Genomic DNA, 19,660 nt, shown 5'->3' on the forward strand with positions numbered 1-19,660 from the left:
CCAGCCATAAAAGCCGGAGGTGGAGGTTGAAGGGTGTTTGAGTATTGAGTGCTTGGCTTATCCGCAGGGCGATGGGGTCGGCAGAGCTAGGTGCAAATTACATTAAATCTGCACTTGAGAGCCGTGACAATGAAAGAGTGACTGTGATGGTATTCATCGTAAAACTATGACAGCGTATATGTGTCATTCAATCGTGAGTCATACTAACGAGCGACTACGGGTCAATCTAAGAAGACATGAGACCAACACCCCACTTCCATCTCCATTCTAATCATGTGACAATTTGTTCCATCCACTATTCATCAAAAGAAAACACGTCTCTACTTCTCCCTAACAGCAACACCACCGTTCAATCCAGCACGAGCCTCAGCATCCTCGCGAGAAATGACCCTGTGAGCACCAGACCAGATACCAAGACTACGCTTGATAGCCTTCCAGATCTCAATCGCGCTGATGTAGATGACGACACAACCGAATGCGACGCCCCACTCCCAGGTGATAGCACCGTGCTTGAACACCTTCTCGTTGATGATAGGGAGGTAGACGATGGGGAAAACGACGAGCAATCCGGCGATGACCGCGAAGAAGAGGAAGCGGTTGCGCCAGATTGTAGTGAAGACGGATAGACCGGCTGGGGCCGAGGAAGGAGTGTTGGGGTACATGTTGAAGAGCGAGCGAGCGAAGTGCTTGACCTCCCAGGCCGTGACGAGGAGAAGAAGCGTGATGGTAGCGTATGTGGTCGCGCGGGCACGGAAAACAACCTCGCAAGTATCGTTGTACCCTTCGTTGCATCCAGATCCGAGGTTGCCTCCGCCAGGACCGACGTAAGCGACGATGGCGAAAGAGAAGAGACATAGTGCTCCCATGAAGAAACCGTAGATGAACTTGTCTGTGATCAACTCGGCTGTAAAGACACCCTTCTTGTTGTCGTGCGGTGGTCGGTACATGCTGTCTTCCTGTGACTCTTCGAGTCCGAGACCGATGGCGAGGAAGGAGGAAGTGATGAGGTTGACCCAGAGAATCTCGATGGGGGACAGCGGGAAGACGGAGTGGTTGTCTTGATCCTTGAAGGCGAGACCGATGAGGAGGAGGATGACTTGCGCGATGTTCGAGATGAGAAGATGCATGAGGAACTGTAGCATCAGATGTTAGTGAGTGATCTTGATGGGGAAAGAGCGAGGCAACATACCTTCTGGATGTTGTCAAACAAGCGTCGGCCTTCTTCGACGGCCTTTACAATGGAAGCGAAGTTGTCGTCAGTAAGAACCATCTCGGCGGCATCTTTGGCGACGTCGCTTCCAGTGCCCATAGCCATACCGACGTTGGCTTGCTTGAGCGCTGGTGAGTCGTTGACACCGTCACCAGTCATGACACAGAAGCGGCCCCTCCTGTGGAGAGCCTGCACCATCTTGACCTTGGTGGTCGGGCTACATCTGGCGATGACAAGGGGTAGAGTCTCCATGGCGTCGACCTCATCGTCGGACATTCTGTCGAAGTCTTTCGCGACCATGACGGCTGAGGCAGGAGTACGATCGTCGATGATGTCCACATCCTTGGCAATAGCTCGCGCAGTACCGGGATGGTCACCAGTGAGCATGTGCACCGTGATACCAGCGATCTTGCACTCGCGGACAGCACCTGCTGTCTCCAGACGAGGTGGGTCGTAGATGGCGACAAGACCGAGATAATTGAGATTGGCCTCAACGATATCGCGTTCCGAGATGTCAGTGTCAGGTTGTAGCGTCTTATGCGCAATGCACAAGACACGGAGACCTTGGTTGGCCATGCTCTCGGCAGCTTCCAAGATCTCGGCCCTCTCCTGATCCGAGACATTGAGCGCCGACATCATGAATTCGGTTGCTCCCTTGGTGTAGACGTCCATGAGGCCAGAGTGATTGTCCTTGTAGACGACAGTCATCTTCTTGACCTTGGAGTCGAAGGAGAATTCGGTAGCGAGATGGATGTTGAGTGAGGAAAGTAGACTTTCCTTACCCATGTTGAAACGAGAAGCGAGGACGTGCAATGCGACTTCAGTTGGCTCACCATGCGCCGTCCAGGCTCCGTTCGTTACATCTTGCATAAAGGCAGTGGGTGGACGCGAGATGGTGTCGATAGTGGACGCGTCAGTGTCGCGATCATCAGCACTGTTGTATTGCTCATGAGCCGCAGCCTTCTTCTCACTGGGAGAGTCGACGCGGGATTCAGATGGCGGTATGACCTTAGAGTTGTTGCAAAGAGCAATGGTACGGAGGAAGCGAGTGACGACAGCGTCCGGCCTGTAATCGCTCAGACTGAGCTGTCGGTCGTCAAAAGCAACGTTTCCGCTGGTGGGGTTGTGAGGGTCTGTGATGGCATCGACGGTGAATGTACCGGCGCCACGCATGAGGGCCGTCTTTGCGACCATGCGACCTTGGGTGAGAGTTCCAGTCTTGTCAGAGCAGATGTTCGTGACACCGCCGACAGCCTCAATGGCCGACTGGACTCTGGTAATGACGTTTGCTTTGGCCATTGCCTTACCGCCGACAGCGATCGTAATCGTCAAGACTGCGATGAGCGACTCAGGAATGACAGCTACGGCAACACAGATACCATAGATGAGTACCTCTCCACCAACCTGCCATTTGCTTGCGGAAAAGACGATGATGGCGAGGATAATGGCGAGACCGAAGAGGAGAAGTGCGAACTTGCTCAGCGTGATCTGAAGGGGGGTTCCGACAAGACCGAGGATGGTCTTGCCGCCGTTCGTGAAGCGCTTCAAGATTCGGACGAAGATGTTGGAAGATTGCGGGCCTGCATCCTTCTTCTGACGGAGCATAGTAGCGATCTTTCCGACTTCGGTGTTCATTCCAGTTGCGACTACAATACCATGGCAGCGTCCAGATGTCACCTCACTTCCGGAGAAGGCAAGGTTGGTCTGGTCGCCAGTGGCAAGGTCTTCCTCGTCAAAAGTCTTCCATGGTGTCTTCTCAACAGGAGCGGACTCTCCTGTGAGGAATGCTTCATTGGTGTAAGCGTTGACACCATCGATGAGGCGAATGTCGGCGGGTACGATGCTACCAACGGAGAGCTGGACGATGTCGCCAGGAACCAGGTCCACGGCCTTGACTTTGATGTCCATTGTGCCCTGGCGTGTGACGGTAGCTTCGGGTGCGGTGAGTTTCTTGAGAGATTCGATAGTCTTCTCGGCTCGGTAGTCCTGCCAGAAACCAACAACGATGTTGAGGAGGATAACTGCGGTGATGACGCCGCCTTCGATGTAGTCGTCTATGCCAAAGCTAATGGCCATGACAATGATGAGGACGAAGGTGAGACTGTTCGAGATCTGCCTTAACAGAATTTTCCACATGGAAAGCCCTTCAGCTCCCTTAACCTTGTTAGGGCCATAGAGCTGGAGGCGAGATTGCGCTTCAGAGTGAGGGAGTCCATGGCTGCGATAGTTAGCAAGAGCACGAGAGCGGCGAGCATGAACAGTGAGCCTTACTGGATGTCGACTCCCAGAGTCTGTGCAACTTCCTCGGAGGTGAGGGTGTGCGGAGCGTGGAGTGTAGGCGAAGTGTCGCCATCGATGGGGTTCGGCTGGAGTTGCCTTTGGTTTGGTGCAGTATGCGGATCCTTACTACCACATATAGGGGGTTCATCGACGTTAGGAGAGGTCTCCTCGACGGCAAGTAGCACAGTTTCACCCATTCAAGTATATGTGATAACACGGATAGTGTTGGTGGTAGAGAGCAAAGATACGCCTTTGCGGGGGAGTAGTTATAGGCAGCTTGTCCTACCAGGTTTAGGCGGGGTTAGCACGCTAGACGAACGACGTGGGTCATCCAAGCGTGGAGAGGCTTGGAACCTCTTGTCCACCACGCCACATGAATGGCTGCACATGTCTTTGTCGCAGCAAGTATTGCATTAGCAGGTACAAACATAGTGATCAGCTGATGCTCCGGACAAACATGTACCCACAGCTTGGTTTCAAAGACCAGTAGTCAGCGAACGCAGTGAGGCCGGACTAACTCGAACGCTCATTGACCGAACGATAAGAATCTTGGCTGACGGGCCCAAGCAATCCGGCCTCCGCTCTCCGGTCCTAAGTCTCATCTGTGTGGCTTTGAGGCACTGTGCCGCGATGCCGAGATGTCTCGGCTGTTGGCGTTGAGATCTATCGGAGTACTCTTCGGTACCAAATGTTTGCCCGTTGAAGTTGAGGCAACCAAACCCCGCGTTTTGCGCGATGTGTGTGGAGCCATATTATGCTTTTGGACAACAGGAGGATTCGTCTGGGAAATGGATTCCGGGGTCGAGATACGATAGTAAGCAGCGCTGTCGCATATGACAGGTTGATGTTTGCCACGTATGCCACTTCAGGCTTGGACGGCGTTAGGTGTGGCGGCACCGCCAATGATACGTCTCGCAAGCCAATACGCCTTGATAGGGACGCGTAGAGACACTGCACTAGACCTGCAACGCATCGAGCAGTCGTCGCGCGGCCGAGTGAGCATTGTCGTAGAGGATTGGGCCGAGCAGTCTGGGGAGCGTACGTTCGGCTGGCGACACAGCGAGCGACCGGCGGTTTTCGGAACAAGATGATGGCGCGACAGGACTCTTTGGGATATAAAAGACATCGCAGGACATGAGATGTCGTTGAAATTGAGTCTCCGTATCGATAGACAAGCTCAGCGCGTGGAGACCTGGACCTGGCGTGGCGGGTTGTGGTGGGGGTGGCAGTTGCGGCCTCTGCGCTCCTGCTCCCACAGCTCCCACAATTCCGGCGTCCGACCGTACCGAGGCACTCTTCCTACAACACAGCGTGTTCGCATCAACTGGTACGCTTCCGACTGGTTGAAGGCTCCCATGCGCATACACTTATTATCACGAAGAGAGAGGCAGTCACAACGAGGTGATAGTCTTTATGGTAGAACAGAGAACGCTTTTGATTGTGCACTATGAAACATCTCACTATGCGCCAAATACCCCATCCCAATGCCCATTACCCTATATATGCATCATAAAGTCATAAAACACCCTTCTGCAGTCCGCCCAGCTCAAATCGCGCGTAACGACTCAGCTTCCGACATGCTCGAACTTGACGAGCGTCTCGGCGCGAGCTGAACATCCGCCTCGGCAAGCGCAGCCTGCATCGAGAAGCCAAAGGTGGCTGCGAGGTACTGCGCATAACGAATGCGGTAAGCCTGCGCAGGATCTTCCTTTGGCTTAAGAAGCTCCTTCTTCTGTGATGAGACACCTGCTGGAGAGATTAGATGGGAGGCTTTAGTATGGTTGATCAAATATACCCGATGCGGGATGGAGAACTATTGAAGGCGTCATGGTAGGCGACAAGGTGGGTGAAGATGAAGGTGACGAAGCAGCGGACGAGTTGAATGGAAGAGCAGGCATGATGTCTGAATTCTAATAGATGATAGATGATAGGTGGATGGTGTGGGTCGTGATGTAGGCGGAGCTGATTGGCTGCGGTAGGTAGTTCGAGGTTTGTATGAGGGTAGTTCTCTGGTGTCGATCCCGTCTTGTTGCGAAAGAGTTTAGATTGGAAACTCGAGATTGGAAACTCGAGATTGGTTGTAGAGTTGCTGTGGATGCGTTTGCTGCTTCGAGAGAAAGATGGGCAGCAGATGATGTCTTTATACGTGGCTGAGGGCTAGGATCGAGGCACCATTCAATCACGATCGCAAGGGCTTCGGAAGCTTCACCGCACAATCAGAAACAGAACGAATCGCGCCGTCACGATAAGTTCCACACAAGAGACACCGATGCATGCATCTCGATCAGCCCGAACCAATGCAACGTAATTGGGGGCAGATTGTTTCCTAGTACAGAAGCGTGATACATGCCGGTTAGCCATCCATGAATGCGCCATTTGTTTTCTGTTACCCCTGGACCATCGCGCTCCCGTAGCGCTTCCCCAGGTTTGCCTGTTTGAGCGGTGTAATGTTTTGTTGAGCGCCAGACTACTTTGAGCTCTATGCATGCAATACCTGTTATAGCACACATCACGATGCTCATAGCAAGTATCTAATCTGCGTTGTTCGACGGCACACAGGATGGATGTTGCGTGACGCAGATAGTCTGATACAACTGCATTTGAGTGGCACCACCTGACTAACTTAGCCAACATCGCTGCATTAACCCAGCTGCGGAGCACGTCGCCACACACCGGAAAGGCCAGTAATACGGTTTTTAGAGAGGAGCAAATGACACAAAGCCAATATTCGCTTCTATTTCGCGCTCCAAGATGACGACGGCCCAGGTAGCCCTTGCTCATAGTGGGACGACCGTGCGTTGGGTTAGACATCAGCAGCTACGCCACGACTGAGCCATTTACCGGCCACATTTAGTCTTCTTCTCTTTGTCGCGCAGGGCCCAGCCAGCTCACTTTGCACCTGCATATCGCTGGTACGGTGTCAGACCTTTCCAGAGAACCACGTTGCTGGCGCACGTCTCCTGGGACGTCGTGGTGCTCGTTGACGACCCATGCCGCGTCGTCTGGCGCCATGCAAGGAAACGGGGAGACCTTTTTCTAGACTACCAGGATCTGCAACTAAACGTCCGCTTCTGAGGGCTGAACCGCAAGAAGCCGCAGCCAAGACTCTCCACCGTGGATGCGGAAACTCATTCGAATTCTCTGCCATGCATTTTGCTGCATGCGCAGTCTGACCCACGTCACACCGGCCCACAGCATAAGACGTCGAAAGCAACTCTTGCGATGGCCGTCCGTCATCCACGATGCTGCAAACATATGCATAGTTTGGCATGATGGCATTTCAGCAGACCAAGGGGGTCTAGAAGCCTCATTTTACGTACGAGAAAACCGGTGTAGGCCGCCGAAACGTCACGATGTCAAAACGCCGCATTGTTCCAAACGTGTTCTATGCAGGCGCCGCATCACCAGGCCTCGACGATCGATGAGGGGCAGCGCCATAAGCGGGACCGTACTGCGGGGCCGATGCTTTCAATCGGATGGCTCGGCTGAAAGCCGTCATTTGTCTCCAGTCGTCAGGCACACAGCTGTGACCGCGGCAACTTCACCTTCCTGTTTATTTTGACCCAAGACTTGGCAGAACGTCCTTCGTGGACGGGATTTCACACTTTCCTGCACCATGTCAGCATCCGGAAAGTGCTTTCCGAGGTTGCATGCACCTCGCTATCAAGCACACAGCCACCCTCCCATGCACGATATTGCCTCAACCCAACGCTAGGCTCATACTGTCAGCACGCGCTTTTGAACATGTCCATGTCGCTGCAGGTGCGCCATTTCCTCAAACAACACCAACACCATTATTCCCGCTGTGGATCTGTCGATCCGGTCCAGTCAACTCTAAAGCAACGTCAATCACCAAGCAGCGCACGGCATGATCAATCACGAAATGCGACACAAGAAAAACGTCAAGTGCAGCGATGTTTTTCTGCTCACCGCTACCATGTAAGTTTATCTCGCGGTCGATCAATAGGGCGCGCCCTGCAGGGTGCATGAGCCGATGCCACCAGGGTCGGACGCAGTTGTACCTGATACACCCACCCACAACTAACAAAATCGATATGGAATATCGTCTAGTGTGGTTTCACGAATTGCGCGAATATTGCGACAGATACCGTGATGGATATGTCGCAAAGCTTATTTCGACCGCCCTGCGTACCACGATTTGAATGAACCAATGTTTGCACAAGAGATGTGGATTTGGATTTGGATTTGGATCAGCTACTGTGATTTTCAGGCGTTGACCGGAATGTTGACTTTAGATATCGGGCCTACACCCATTCCACATTAATCTCGCGTATAGTGTGGAACTCATTCGCGAATACCAGCCCTATGCCATGCTCTGATGTGTTCGGCCCGAGCACACAGGTGAAAACAAAAGAAAGAAAAGCAAAATAAGACGCTCAACGGCATCGTATCTACCGTTAACCATCAGGATCTTGTGCGCTTCGCGCTCGACTTGAAGTTTTTTTCTCAAGTAGTTTTATGCGTGGTTATCGGGGGCTTGGTAAGCCAGAAACCATAGTCTGCCTGAGCTGTCCGTCTGAAGTAGTTCACCATGCAGACCACGCTCTACCAAAGCTGCCGTTCGTCCATGTAGCCAAGCTGTTGACCACGGCCACCAAAGTTGCTCTCGGGTTCACGTGGCTCAGGTGGCCACCTGTCCTGGTTCATCATTGGTGGACCACCTTGCATGCCACCGTCGTCGTCTTGCTCGTTACCCCGTCCTCTACCAACATCACCCATGCCGTGTACCCTGGCTCCACCGCGCATCGCGTTGCGAAGACCTGGAGGAGCGGCGTGGGGACTAGGTCCAGGAGCAGCACGAGGTGTTGGAGGTGGACGAGGTGCTGCCATGTAGCTTGGGGGACCTGGGGGAGCGGGTGAAGCAGCTGCACTGGCATAACTGGGTGGTGCTGGACGAGGTGTCGGACGGGGCGCCTGTGGAGACATCTGAGGAGCACCACGACCAAAACCAGGAGGAGCCTGAGGAGGTCCACCACCACCATATCCAGCAGGTCTCGGCGACATCCCACCTCCATACCCAATAGGAGCACCACCCCCATACCCAGGCGGACCTCCCCGTCCCAACTCCTGAAACTGCTCCGAATCCTGCCAAATCCCATCCTCGGCCAGAAACTCCGCCCTACAAATCGGACACTTCTTCGCATCATCCGGCCGATTCACCAACATCTCTTTCAGACACTCCCTCCCAATAAGATGATTACACCCGGGTATATTCTTAATCTGAACACACAAATGCGACGCGCTGGGCGGCTCCAGACAAATCGGACATTCTGCATTTGGGGGTGTGATGGGTCCGCCCAGGGGCTGTGTTTGCTCTGCCAGGAAGTCGGCTATGAGATCGGAGTTTTCCGCTGTGAGACCGTTGGATGGGGGCATAGGTGCTGGCTCGACTTCCATTCTGAAGGAAGGGTCGCGGGGACCGGTGTTGGGTCCGCTGCGCCCATTGGGTGCGCCGTTGGCTCCATTACTGCGGAAGGGGTTGGGACCGCTCCAGAAACCAGAAGAGAAAGCGCCTGGTCCGGTGTTTCGGCCGCCTAGAAGACTTCCTGGGGTTGGGCGTCCTTGTAGTGGTGGGCCTTGTCCCATGCCCATTCCTCCGCGAACAGAATTGCTGAATGGACCGCCTGGACCGTAACCTTCTTCGTGTCTGTTGCCGTCGGAGTCTTGGTATGTGGAGTAGGAGTGTGTCTGGCCGCCTGTCATGGGACCGCCCATTCCGCCGCCGTACATGGGTCCAGGACTGCGCATGCCACCCATCATGGGAGGTGAATTGTTGTAGTCATCATATGGGTTCGGTTGAGGCTGGCTCGGTCGGCCTCCACCGCCACCTGTGCGACCACCGCCAGGACGGAAGGGGTTTGAGCCCCCAAAAATGCCACCTTGGAAAGCTGGCATGGTAGGTGTAGTTTGGCGTTGTTTGGAAGCTGTTAGTGGGGTAGAGTCTGGCTTCTCGGGTTGTGTGTGAGGATCCGGTGACTGTGCTAGATGGTGAGTTGTAGCTAGAGGGACTGGTAGGTTCTTGTAGTCGGATAGCTGTTGAAACGTGATATTACAGTGTATGTGGTGAAGATACGCTCGCCGGTGACTGGAGCGGCGAAGTCTGTGAAAGTAAATGTTGCAGACAACTTCAAAGTATCTTATTCAGAACTCGTCGGTCAGAGTCGTGGTTGAGGTCACTCTATCGTCTAGCATATTGCGAATGAAGAAGCGGAAGAGGCCTGAAAGGACATATACGTCGTAGCTCAACGCTGTAGTCAGCCAGACGAAGACGGTGAAGAGGGCAGTATCTTCTACGCGTGACCTTCTCTCGGTCTGCACCTGGTGATTGAAAGGTGGTCGGAACGGTGATGAGCTCCGGTGTCGTCGGCGCGAGGTCATGAACACAAGAGCATGCGCATAGTGTAGGAACAGTGAATTGTATGCAATGTAGATATATTCATTTCAAGGCATGTCGAGAGAGAAAGTACAGTATCCTGGTAGTCTTAGCCGTCATACGCCGTCACCAATATGGCCTCTCTGCCCATGTCGCCCACACCACCGACGAGATGACATGCCCACCAAGTCTGAACGCATTCAACAAGAGCAGGTCAAAATCCAGAGCCCATCAACCTCAAGAATTCCCAAGGCACCTTAGCTGTTCCTCAAGTTGGCAAGGCGCCCGCCAGTGAAAGTGGGACTAGCTGCTCTACTCCTGGTCTTGGGCTGCGGTGTTGCACTCGTTCCTCTGGTGCCTACACCAGGCCTACCTCCCATACTCTTGAGACGAGCTATCTCATCGTCTTTTGTCATTAATGTACGCTTCGTAATGCTCAGCTCCATTTCCAACCTCTTGATACGTTGCTGTTGATCATCATAGACTCTTTCAATATGCATGCTCTTCCGCTTAGTGGCGTCACCTGAAGCCGCCTTGGAAAGTGTGATGTGCTGGGCCTCGAGTTCTTCAACGCGGGCGGTGGCGGTAGAGGCCGTGGACCGGGCATCCTGCAAGCTTTCTCTCATGTAATCCAACGTCTGCTCTGCTGCCGCAGCCTTCTTCACTGCCTGCTCCGTCTTTTCGTTCGCTTCGTCGAGCTGGTTGCGAAGCTTGGCGATCTCTTGAAGTCGTGCATCGTCTCCAAGGAGGGCCGTCTCCCGCTGTTCCTTGAGCTTCTCCTTCACCTCACGCATTTCTGTTGTACGCGTCGTGAGGCGTTCGGTGAGAGTAGCGTTGTTCCTGGTCAACGTCTCGACTTTGTCCTCGGCATCTTGTAGTCTTCTCTTTACACGGCGATGCTCGCTTGCCAGATCCTCATGCACTGTCTGTTGCCTGTCCCACATATCCTTATGCTCACCAAAGTCCCTTTGACCTGCTCTACGAGCCTCTCGCTCTTCCCGAAGGCCTTCTTTCGCATGGGCTAGCTGTGTTCGCAGATCAGAATCGTAAGCTGCAGTGCCAGGCATAGAATCGCTAATATGCGTGACTTCGTGCTCTTTATCCACCGCAGAAGCAGGCACTGTCTGCGGTTGGGGAGTGAACCGCATACGCTTTGCAGGGTCTAGATCTTCGTCATCCAGAGGGCGTTTGCTACGTTCAGGTATAGGGGCATCCGTTGAGTACTGTTGCGTCTGTTGGGTCTGATACTCTATGACGTCCTTGACACTACCGATAGAAGACAATGGCCAATCAGCACCTTCCATCCTGTTCTTGATCCAGTAGGAGACTAATTCAGCGCACTCAACGTCTCGTGGTGTGCGTTCACCGATGGCTTTTCCAACATCAGGATGAACATGCGCCAGGCTCGCTAGGATAGTGTGCATGTGATCGATGGGATCCAGGCTGGACGTTATGTACCGTTCGATGTGGCCGACAGTCCTCGGAATGACTAGATGAAGCACGGGTACCACATCGCAATTGGGTGATTTGGCCCAATTCTTTTTGCGAATCTGTGCTGCGTCTTGTACACCGTCGAGACAGATGATCAGGTCGGGAACATGTATGATGGGCGATGCATCGCTTGGGATGATGGTGACCGACAAGTTACCTACCACCTCTTTCAGGTTTGCCTTTCGATCTTTACCAGGCATAGTATAGTTGATGTACGTTGTCTTACAGAACGTCTCAAGGATGCGGAAGAGTGTCTCGTTGTCGCTCTCTGTGACCAATACAACGTGTTTCTGCGGCTCGCAATGCCGCAATTCATTGAACAGCGCTGATAGAAATCTAAATTTGGTGGAGTTTTCCAAGCCAAATCTAGCTGCGTGCTCTGCTTGCGTTGCCGACGCCTCACCATCTAAAACGTTTGTTTCAGCCTCAGCGAAGACCAAGTCCATGTGCGTCTCGATAGCGCGAAGCTGGGATAGGATGTTTTTGACCTCCTCGACTGAGTTGAGACTGTGACGATCCTTAAGGAATGGCTCTAACAGATCCCTCTTCGCGGTGATGTACTGGGCGTACGTATCCCTTTGTCGACCCGAGATATACAAGGGCACGATGAACTCCTGGTCTACCAGCTGCAGATCATCATTGAAGAGGCTCTCGCTATCTTCATCATCTGCGTCGCTGACCTCCATCTCGTCGGATGTGGGAGATCTTGGTACCGGTACAATAGGCACTGATACCGTTATCGTTTCAGCGATAGTAGGCTCTGGATGATTGCGTGGTGGTGAAGTCATGACCTTATCTGGTGCGGGAGCTTCTGGCTGCACGTTGCTAGGAGCATAGGCGATATTCCGGAGCGACGTCGGCGCTTGCGCAAGAGGGGAGCGGTCTGGCACAGCGGAAGGCGATCGAGTGCCTTCTGCCGGCTCTTGCGTCTCACGTAGCCTGCTCACTGGCGTAGGCGTAGCTGCGGGCGCATTTTCCACTACTGAGGGCGTCATCGAAGACCTGGGACGCCTTCTGGGAGTACGGCGAGACTCTGCTATGCGCTTATCGATGGCTTCTTGCATCTGCCGCCTAATGATGTCTCCGGTACCCTCGCCCGCCATGATTGAGAGCGATGAGGTAGGAACAGGCGTACAAGGCCGTGATGGAAGTCGAGATGCTTGCGTTTGCAGCGAATAGCTGGGTGGGTACGGAACCGGCGAGGTCTCGTGATTCAGCGATCTGGAAGGGCGTTCTGGCGATTCCTGCGATGAGTCGTGACGAGACTCAGAGCTAGCCCGATGCGCCACCTCTTCTTCGATAGTATCTCGTATGCTCTCAGATGTGTCTTCCTGTGTGCTCAAATCTGCCTCAAGAGGTACTACTTGCGCGTTCTGTACGCGCTCTGGACTTGATGACGCGTGCAGCAGTTGATCCCGAAGAGATAGCTCTTCTTGAAGCTGGCCTGACGGTGAGACGCTGTGAGTAGCTTCAGGTTCGAGAAGTTCCACTAGCGTGTCGTTGTGATTTTGGTGATGGGGTGCAGTGGATGCTTGGACTGATGGGTGAGGTGGGTCGAGCGCTGGCGCCGGATTGGATTCGCTTGGCACACTTACCCCAGCAAGTACTCGTTCTGGGAGGGCCGGTGTCGCGCAAGCTTGTGGGAGGTGTTCTGAGGACTTGATACAAGATACGGATTGTGAAGGCTGAGAATGCCGAAACGGGTATTGCGACTGGAAAGGAAACTGTTCGTTGTCTTCCAATACCGAATGCTCAATTAGACTTGGTTGACTGTCGCAAACGCTGATCTGCTGGAAAGCTTGATGTTGCGACGGCTCGTTACCACCGTCGGAGACTTGTGTATGGCTAGCTACGTTGGGCCTTTCGGTGTGATGAGATTGGCTGTTCTCGACTAGTGTAGATGGTTTACTGAGTGAGGTCGGGACTTCATTTGTGTCAACAGCCTCAGTCGAAGCATTCCTTGTAATCTCCGTAGCCGCTGATTCCAAACGAGGGTGTTTGCCCAGTGTACCGGTCTCTTTGCTTGGGGTAGTCTCGCGTGCGCTTTGTGCTGAGTGAGTCTGCGAAGCGGCGTGATCAGCCTGGGGCGCCCCAAGCTCGTTGGTTCCGACTGTTTGATGCTCGTCTTGTGCAACACCCTGATCGTTTTCGCTATATTGAATCTGCAGACTATCGTCCGGTTCTGGGCTCGACTCGTGTTCCACCTGTGAGGAAATATGTACGAATTCGAGTGTGTTCGGAGCACCTTGCGACTCTGCCTCAGGTCTCTGCCGCTGGCTCTGCGAGTCTGCTACGGTGGTATCGGGTATCGTCTCGGGAATCGATCGTGCAGGCGACAACGCGTGTTGTGCTGCTTCTTCAATAAGTTCAAGTAGGCCCTGCGAACACTGGTAAGCAAATGCACTGATGTCTGGGTATGAGAGGGATTGGTCATACCGAGTCTTCAGCAAGATCTTCCTCCACTTGCGATTCGTGCGTTTCAGTGCTCTGCTGGCTGACGTCCTCGGTGCGTTGAGTCGTGGGCACGAAGCTTCCTTCACCGCTGGAACTCTGCGAGTCGGGGACTATGTCTGACAGATGGGGCCGTGGGCGTGCTGCGAACAACTGCGAGCTGTCGAGATTGGTGTCCTGGGTAGGCTCTGGGGTCGGAGCTGGCTGAGACGATGGTGTCTGCGAGAAGCGCACGTAGTTGTTCCTCTCGAGACTGTCGCCCCGTCGAGCGATTTGGATGCGAGGCGAAGCACGAGCTGCGGGCACTGCGGCACTGGGCAGTCCCTCCGAGTCGGCTCGATTGTCGAGAGGCGTCGAAGGTGTAGATGATGCGGTGCTGGGCTCCGGGCTACTGTCAACCACACGGGAATTGCGGATGCGCCTCGATGCTTGTGCCTCCTGTGGTTGCTCTGGGTGTCCGTTGTCGCTTCCTGGATATTGCTGATGGACTTCTGCCAAGATGCGCGCCTTCTCCTGTGCCCAGTGGGCGACGAGTAAGTCGTTGGCGTTCTCCTCTGGCTCCCAAGTCGGTTCCCACGTCTTTCCAGTCTTGGGGTCAATCCCTTGCCATTGGATGTAGTATTTGCGTACACCACGGACTACTCGTTCGTCGAGAATGCTCTCTGCTGCCCACAAAGTGTCGCTCTGGCTGTCGGGTTCGCTTTGGCTTGAATCAACGTATCGTGAGCGTTTGTTTGTGTTGGACCTCGTCGAGTTGCGCTTTCTCTTGGGTCGCGCCATTACGCGCAACGTCCGTTGGAGATGGTGTTTGAGTAGGTTGTCTCCATTGTGGGTAGAAGAGGTGAGAGTAATGGTGCGCCGGGCCGAGGGCGGGTGAGTGCTGACTGTTGGGTGGTGAACGGTGATGGGTGCGGGACTATCCGCGACCCAAATGACGAGCCCGCGGTGGACGCGACGCGACGCGTTCCCGACTGCAGAGCCGCGGCATCACTGACTCAAAGCCGCCATATCGACTTGGGGCTTCTAGATACTGGTGCCACTAATACGAGCTTAACCATGAAATATCTCTTGCACTTTCTTGCGATACATTCAGAGCATGCTACGAATCACGCCAATGTCAGAGTCACTCGCGTCAAGACATGAAAACATACGGCCAAGTATACAATGAGTAGATTAGGCAAGCTATAAGATAATCAAGTCTCCCAGAGAAGGGCTCTAAAGTCTTTCATAAGAATGTGCATGCTTCCTCCAAGGAATACCGGCATGGGTTGGATATCCTACAGTTTTGCGCATCGATCCTGAACGCATATCTGCATGCGCCATTTGGTCGCATGCGTTCACATCTCAGTATCGCCCGCCTCGTCCGTTACCCCTCCAGCCTCCTCTGTTGCCGTTGTTGCCACCGCGCTGCCCACCTCCATAACCGCGTCCGCCTTGGTATCCGCCACGGTTTTGACCATACTGGCCATTGTTGCCGGGACCGAAGTTGTTACCATACTGGTTGCCGCCCTGATTTCCGAATTGGTTGCCGCCCCGGTTTCCACCCTGGCCTCCGTGGTGGTTGCCAAATTGGTTGCCACCCTGATTGCCTTGTTGCGGACCGTTCGGTGGCATGTTCATGTTGGGAGGAGGAGGCTGCCACATGCCGTTGAAGTTAGGGGGCGGGGGAGGGGGAACGAAGCCACCACGTCCTTGGAACTGCGGTGGTGGAGGGGGAGGAACACCGAATGGCGGCATTGGCATCGGGAACTGGCCTTGGAACTGGCCTGACATGTGCGGTGGTGGAAACGGCGGCGCGTTGAAAGGCGGCTGATGCAGCATGGGCGGGACCTGATGCTGATGGTTGTTGGGACTGGACTGGGTGTTCCTGTTCGCACCACTCCACTGTGATCCAGGCTGAGATCCTTCTCTGTCGTATGCCCTTGATGACGGTCGCGCCTCGACGAAACCTCTGCCCTCAGACTCTCGGCGCGAAGGTCCATGTGGTGATACCCTGCGGCGACCCATGGATCCGTCGGGCGACAATCGACGGCGTGCGTCGTCATACTGATAACCCCCAGGGCTACGGCGACTGCGACTGCGACTGCGGCTACGATTGTATCCCCTTCTTCGTTCCCTATAGGGTGGGCCCGACTCTGTCGACGAGGAGGTAGAGGGTCGACTATCGTGGCCAACGCGACGCGCGACAGACAAGACCGGTGGGTCCTCCATGTCCTCCATGCGTTCGATGTCCTCTCGCGCGATCTTGATCGTCTCCGGGACGGTGAACTTCTGTATGTCTTGACAGAACTTTGGCGACCAGCCGTAGCCGTTTGCCACTGTAGTTGTCTCGCCAGTCTCCTTGTCCTGCTTAACCAGCTGGCCCATAGGATCCAACGAAAGCCTATATTTGGTTGTTTCCCCGGTCGGATTATCGCCCGTTGGCAGGTACTTTAGGTCGATGTTTTCGAAGAAGTTATCGAGGAGGCTGCGAACGTGCGAACTGACAGGCTTCTTGTCAAACTTCCGTATCTTGATTTGAGATTCGTGGATCGGGCGGTTCGGGTGTTTGATTATGGGCTCGAGCATGTACGATGCGGGGAGATCGTGCCATCTGGCATTTCGGTCGCCGTGGTATTCGGGAAGGACGTAGTTGCGCTTGCGACCCTGTGCTACGGACAAGGCCTCGTCTGCCTTGTGTCGACAAGCTTTCAGACCCTCTGAGCTCAAGAGCTTGTTAACAGCCCAGTAGTTGACAATGGCTTTCAGCTTCACCTCTAGCTGCGATCCCTTCTCGGTGATACACGCCGCTGCGAGTTCGATCAAGTCAGGGACAAAATCTTGACACGCGTTGCCAAGAATACTCTGCTTTGTCGTGTCGCGACGATGGAACTTGTCAGCATGGAGGGCATCGTTGACGATCAACAAGAGATCCATCCGGTTGCGCGCTGCTTTCTTCGCTAGCGCTGGAGTGCTCTGATCTACTACGACAGACTTTGAGACAGCGATGAGATACGCGCCGAGGGTGGTGATCCGAGCCTTGGAGGGAGCTACGTGCTTCACAATCCATTCTGTGCATTTCTACGAGCGGCGAATTAGTCTGCTCCCGGTGACATGTGATCGCGGTCTTATAGTTAGATACCTGGATATTGATGGGCGAGTTCTGCTGAAGAACGGCATCAACGTGGTTGAAGAGCTGAGAGCTAATTTCGACTGCAATGGGCGCTGAACGATCTTCGGCATCGGAATCCTTCATTGCCTGCTTGAACTTCACCTGCGCAATCGTTAGACCTGACTTGCGCTTAGCATCATCATTTGGCGCCATGTTTGGCGACGTGAGGTTGCGACAATGAGTTCGTGGTGGGGAAGGAGGTCGGCATGGGTGTCGCGAGGGTGTTGATGTTTCCAAGCTTGCGAACGCGAACGACGCTAAGCTAGCGCGCCTTCCGCATCGTTCACCCCGCCATCGGCCAAGGCAATCACAGAAATGTCCGCCAACGACGCCATCCAAGATGAGGTCACCTCGCTCAACGCCATCTTCGACGAAGGCACCCTGTCAGCCTTAGATGAAGACCAACGACTATACAGTCTACGTCTGCCGTCGCTGCCATCGATAACTCTGCGTATAGAATTTCCAGCAGACTATCCGGATGCGCCGCCATCCGTGCTAGGCACTCAGAGTGTGGGACAAGATGTCCCCAAGGGTATGGGCAGCCAGGCTGTCGATGTAGTGAGAGAAGTGCTGGCAAGGATCTACCAGCCTGGTGAGGCATGTATTTACGATCTGCTCGAAGAGGCAAGAGAGGCTTTGGAGCAAGCGGAAGAGCAAGGAGACATCCAACTACACGATCAACACCAGGACGAGCACTTAGAACAAGACCAAACCTCTCCCATACAGTCCGACCCGGCCGTCGACCTTGGACCGGAGCCACCTTGGGTTGTAGCACCCGTCCTTACCGAGAAGAAGTCGGTTTTCTTAGCTCGCGCAGCACCTGTATCGTCACCAGCACAGGCTAGACAGTACGTCGCGCATCTCCTAGCGACAGACAAGAAGGCTGCTCGCGCAACTCATAACATGACTGCCTGGCGGATCAAAGGCCCCAACGATACAAGCTACCAAGACTGCGACGATGATGGTGAGACTGCTGCAGGATCGCGCATGCTGCACTTAATGCAGTTGATGGATGTTTGGAACGTCATGGTGGTTGTCACAAGATGGTATGGTGGTATACATCTAGGTCCTGACCGCTTTCGCATCATCAACACTACGGCTAGGGAGGCATTAGTCTTGGGTGGTTTCGCAAAAGAAGGCAAAGACAGCGATTCAAAGAAGAAGGGGAAGAAGTAGAAGAGACACATTGCATGCTCGCTGTGAGACATCTATCTAGTCTTCACAAGGTCATCCGTTCACCTTCATCTTCCCGGTGCACTGGCATGCTCCCACAGCTTTCACTTAACCCACAGCTGACTTATTACAAAACGCTTCCAGAATTCACTCGCATTAGATCATCTCTCATTCACTCGACCGCACAGCCCGTCGCCTATTTAAGTCGCGCCTGTTTCATATTGCGCACTCACCACATCACTGCGCGTTTCTCCCAATCACAACCAATTAATCACTGAACCTCACAGAACGAAACCTTCGACACATACTATTGAGAATGAGTTATTCCGGTCGTGGGAATAATAGATCGAGCTCCGGCAATCGTGCGGGTCAGAATTTCAGCACACGAGGACAGCGTCTCGGCGGCGGTAGTGGTGGTGGCGGCCATCCGCATCAAACACGCAGCCAGGCTACAGCGTATGTTCCCCGAAGCTCTCGTCAGCCCTCCCACATTGTGTTCACCGAGGAGGAAGATGACGAGGATGACGAAGACGATGAATACGAAACTGACATCAGACACTCCAGTCCCCACGGGTTCCACGATGCTATGCACCATCTAGCCGACACTATGGCGGACCTGGACAGCATGCTCGGCTCTAGGCCACAAAGCCAAAGCATGCGAGGTGCTTTCGGTCCAGGATTTCCTTTCGACGACGCAGACGGTGTTCCGGGGTTCGACGCCCTTCGTATCGGTATGGGTGCTGCGTTCGATAGTGCATTTGAGGGAGCCTTCAGCCATCCCATCTTCTCTGGAAACGACATCGCTCATGAGCCTAGAGCTAATAGACCTGGAAGCAGTTTCGGCGCGAACTTTCCATTTGGACCTACCAGTAGCAATCATGTCCACGTTGGAGGCTTCGGACTAGGCGAAGACCTGCCTTTCCATGCTCACCCCACCCCACCACGTAGATCTGGGTACGTTCCAGTCCCTACACGAGGCGGTTTCCCAGTAGAATTCGAGCCTCATCCCCTCCCAGCAGACTACCAACCCACTGAAAGCAGCGAGCAGCGTATCAACAACTTCGTCGCACGCAACACTGAGCCCCTCACCGCCGCCAACACGACTAGCACGACAAACACAGACTGCCCAGTCTGCATGGAGAATGCTGCGGCTCATCCTTGTGTCAAGATCAAGGGAATCCAAGGCTGCGAACACATGATCGGTCGAGACTGTCTCAAAGAATTCCTGAAACAGCGCCCGGATGACGAGAAGACATGTCCTCTTTGCCGAGCTGTGTGGCTTGCGGAAAACGGCGTTTGGCAAGATTCAGATCAGTGGAGTGAACGTATTGCTCAGGGGAACCTAAGTCATCGTTTCGCAAGGTGGTGAAGATGATTGCGGGTTGCAACAAGGTAGTTCTAAAAGATGAGGAAGCGAAGGCTGATGAGATCTGTGAGCAGCGCTATTGCGCGTTGTAGCCACGAAGCGGGTCTATGGGTCGAGATGAAGTTGGACTGGTTCGTTGATTAG

At 54.0% G+C, this 19,660-nt stretch overlaps 6 protein-coding genes across 6 annotated transcripts; 2 read left to right on the top strand and 4 right to left on the bottom strand.

The window, feature by feature from the left end:
* Positions 1–320: 320 nt before the first annotated feature.
* J4E85_002291 (uncharacterized protein) lies at positions 321–3,687 on the bottom strand (the record flags this gene model as incomplete). The annotated part of the gene is made up of 3 exons (XM_051466570.1): positions 321–1,133; positions 1,190–3,428; positions 3,482–3,687. The coding sequence occupies 3 exons, from the start codon at positions 3,685–3,687 to the stop codon at positions 321–323; spliced, it is 3,258 nt and encodes a 1,085-aa protein (XP_051329425.1).
* Positions 3,688–5,036: 1,349 nt separating this feature from the next.
* J4E85_002292 (uncharacterized protein) lies at positions 5,037–5,388 on the bottom strand (the record flags this gene model as incomplete). Its single annotated transcript, XM_051466571.1, has 2 exons — positions 5,037–5,236; positions 5,286–5,388. The coding sequence occupies 2 exons, from the start codon at positions 5,386–5,388 to the stop codon at positions 5,037–5,039; spliced, it is 303 nt and encodes a 100-aa protein (XP_051329426.1).
* Positions 5,389–8,056: 2,668 nt separating this feature from the next.
* On the bottom strand, positions 8,057–9,406 carry J4E85_002293 (uncharacterized protein; the record flags this gene model as incomplete). Its single annotated transcript, XM_051466572.1, has 2 exons — positions 8,057–8,630; positions 8,742–9,406. 2 exons carry the CDS (start codon positions 9,404–9,406, stop codon positions 8,057–8,059), a joined length of 1,239 nt encoding a protein of 412 aa, XP_051329427.1.
* Positions 9,407–10,196: 790 nt separating this feature from the next.
* On the bottom strand, positions 10,197–14,606 carry J4E85_002294 (uncharacterized protein; the record flags this gene model as incomplete). The annotated part of the gene is made up of 3 exons (XM_051466573.1): positions 10,197–10,213; positions 10,258–13,753; positions 13,812–14,606. The coding sequence occupies 3 exons, from the start codon at positions 14,604–14,606 to the stop codon at positions 10,197–10,199; spliced, it is 4,308 nt and encodes a 1,435-aa protein (XP_051329428.1).
* A 2,686-nt stretch (positions 14,607–17,292) lies between these two features.
* On the top strand, positions 17,293–18,153 carry J4E85_002295 (uncharacterized protein; the record flags this gene model as incomplete). Its single annotated transcript, XM_051466574.1, has 1 exon — positions 17,293–18,153. One exon carries the CDS (start codon positions 17,293–17,295, stop codon positions 18,151–18,153), a length of 861 nt encoding a protein of 286 aa, XP_051329429.1.
* Positions 18,154–18,466: 313 nt separating this feature from the next.
* On the top strand, positions 18,467–19,519 carry J4E85_002296 (uncharacterized protein; the record flags this gene model as incomplete). Its single annotated transcript, XM_051466575.1, has 1 exon — positions 18,467–19,519. One exon carries the CDS (start codon positions 18,467–18,469, stop codon positions 19,517–19,519), a length of 1,053 nt encoding a protein of 350 aa, XP_051329430.1.
* Positions 19,520–19,660: the final 141 nt, after the last annotated feature.

The sequence above is a fragment of the Alternaria conjuncta genome (genome assembly GCF_024043145.1).
Source record: "Alternaria conjuncta strain BMP 0040 chromosome Unknown scaffold_3, whole genome shotgun sequence".
NCBI lineage: Eukaryota > Fungi > Ascomycota > Dothideomycetes > Pleosporales > Pleosporaceae > Alternaria > Alternaria conjuncta.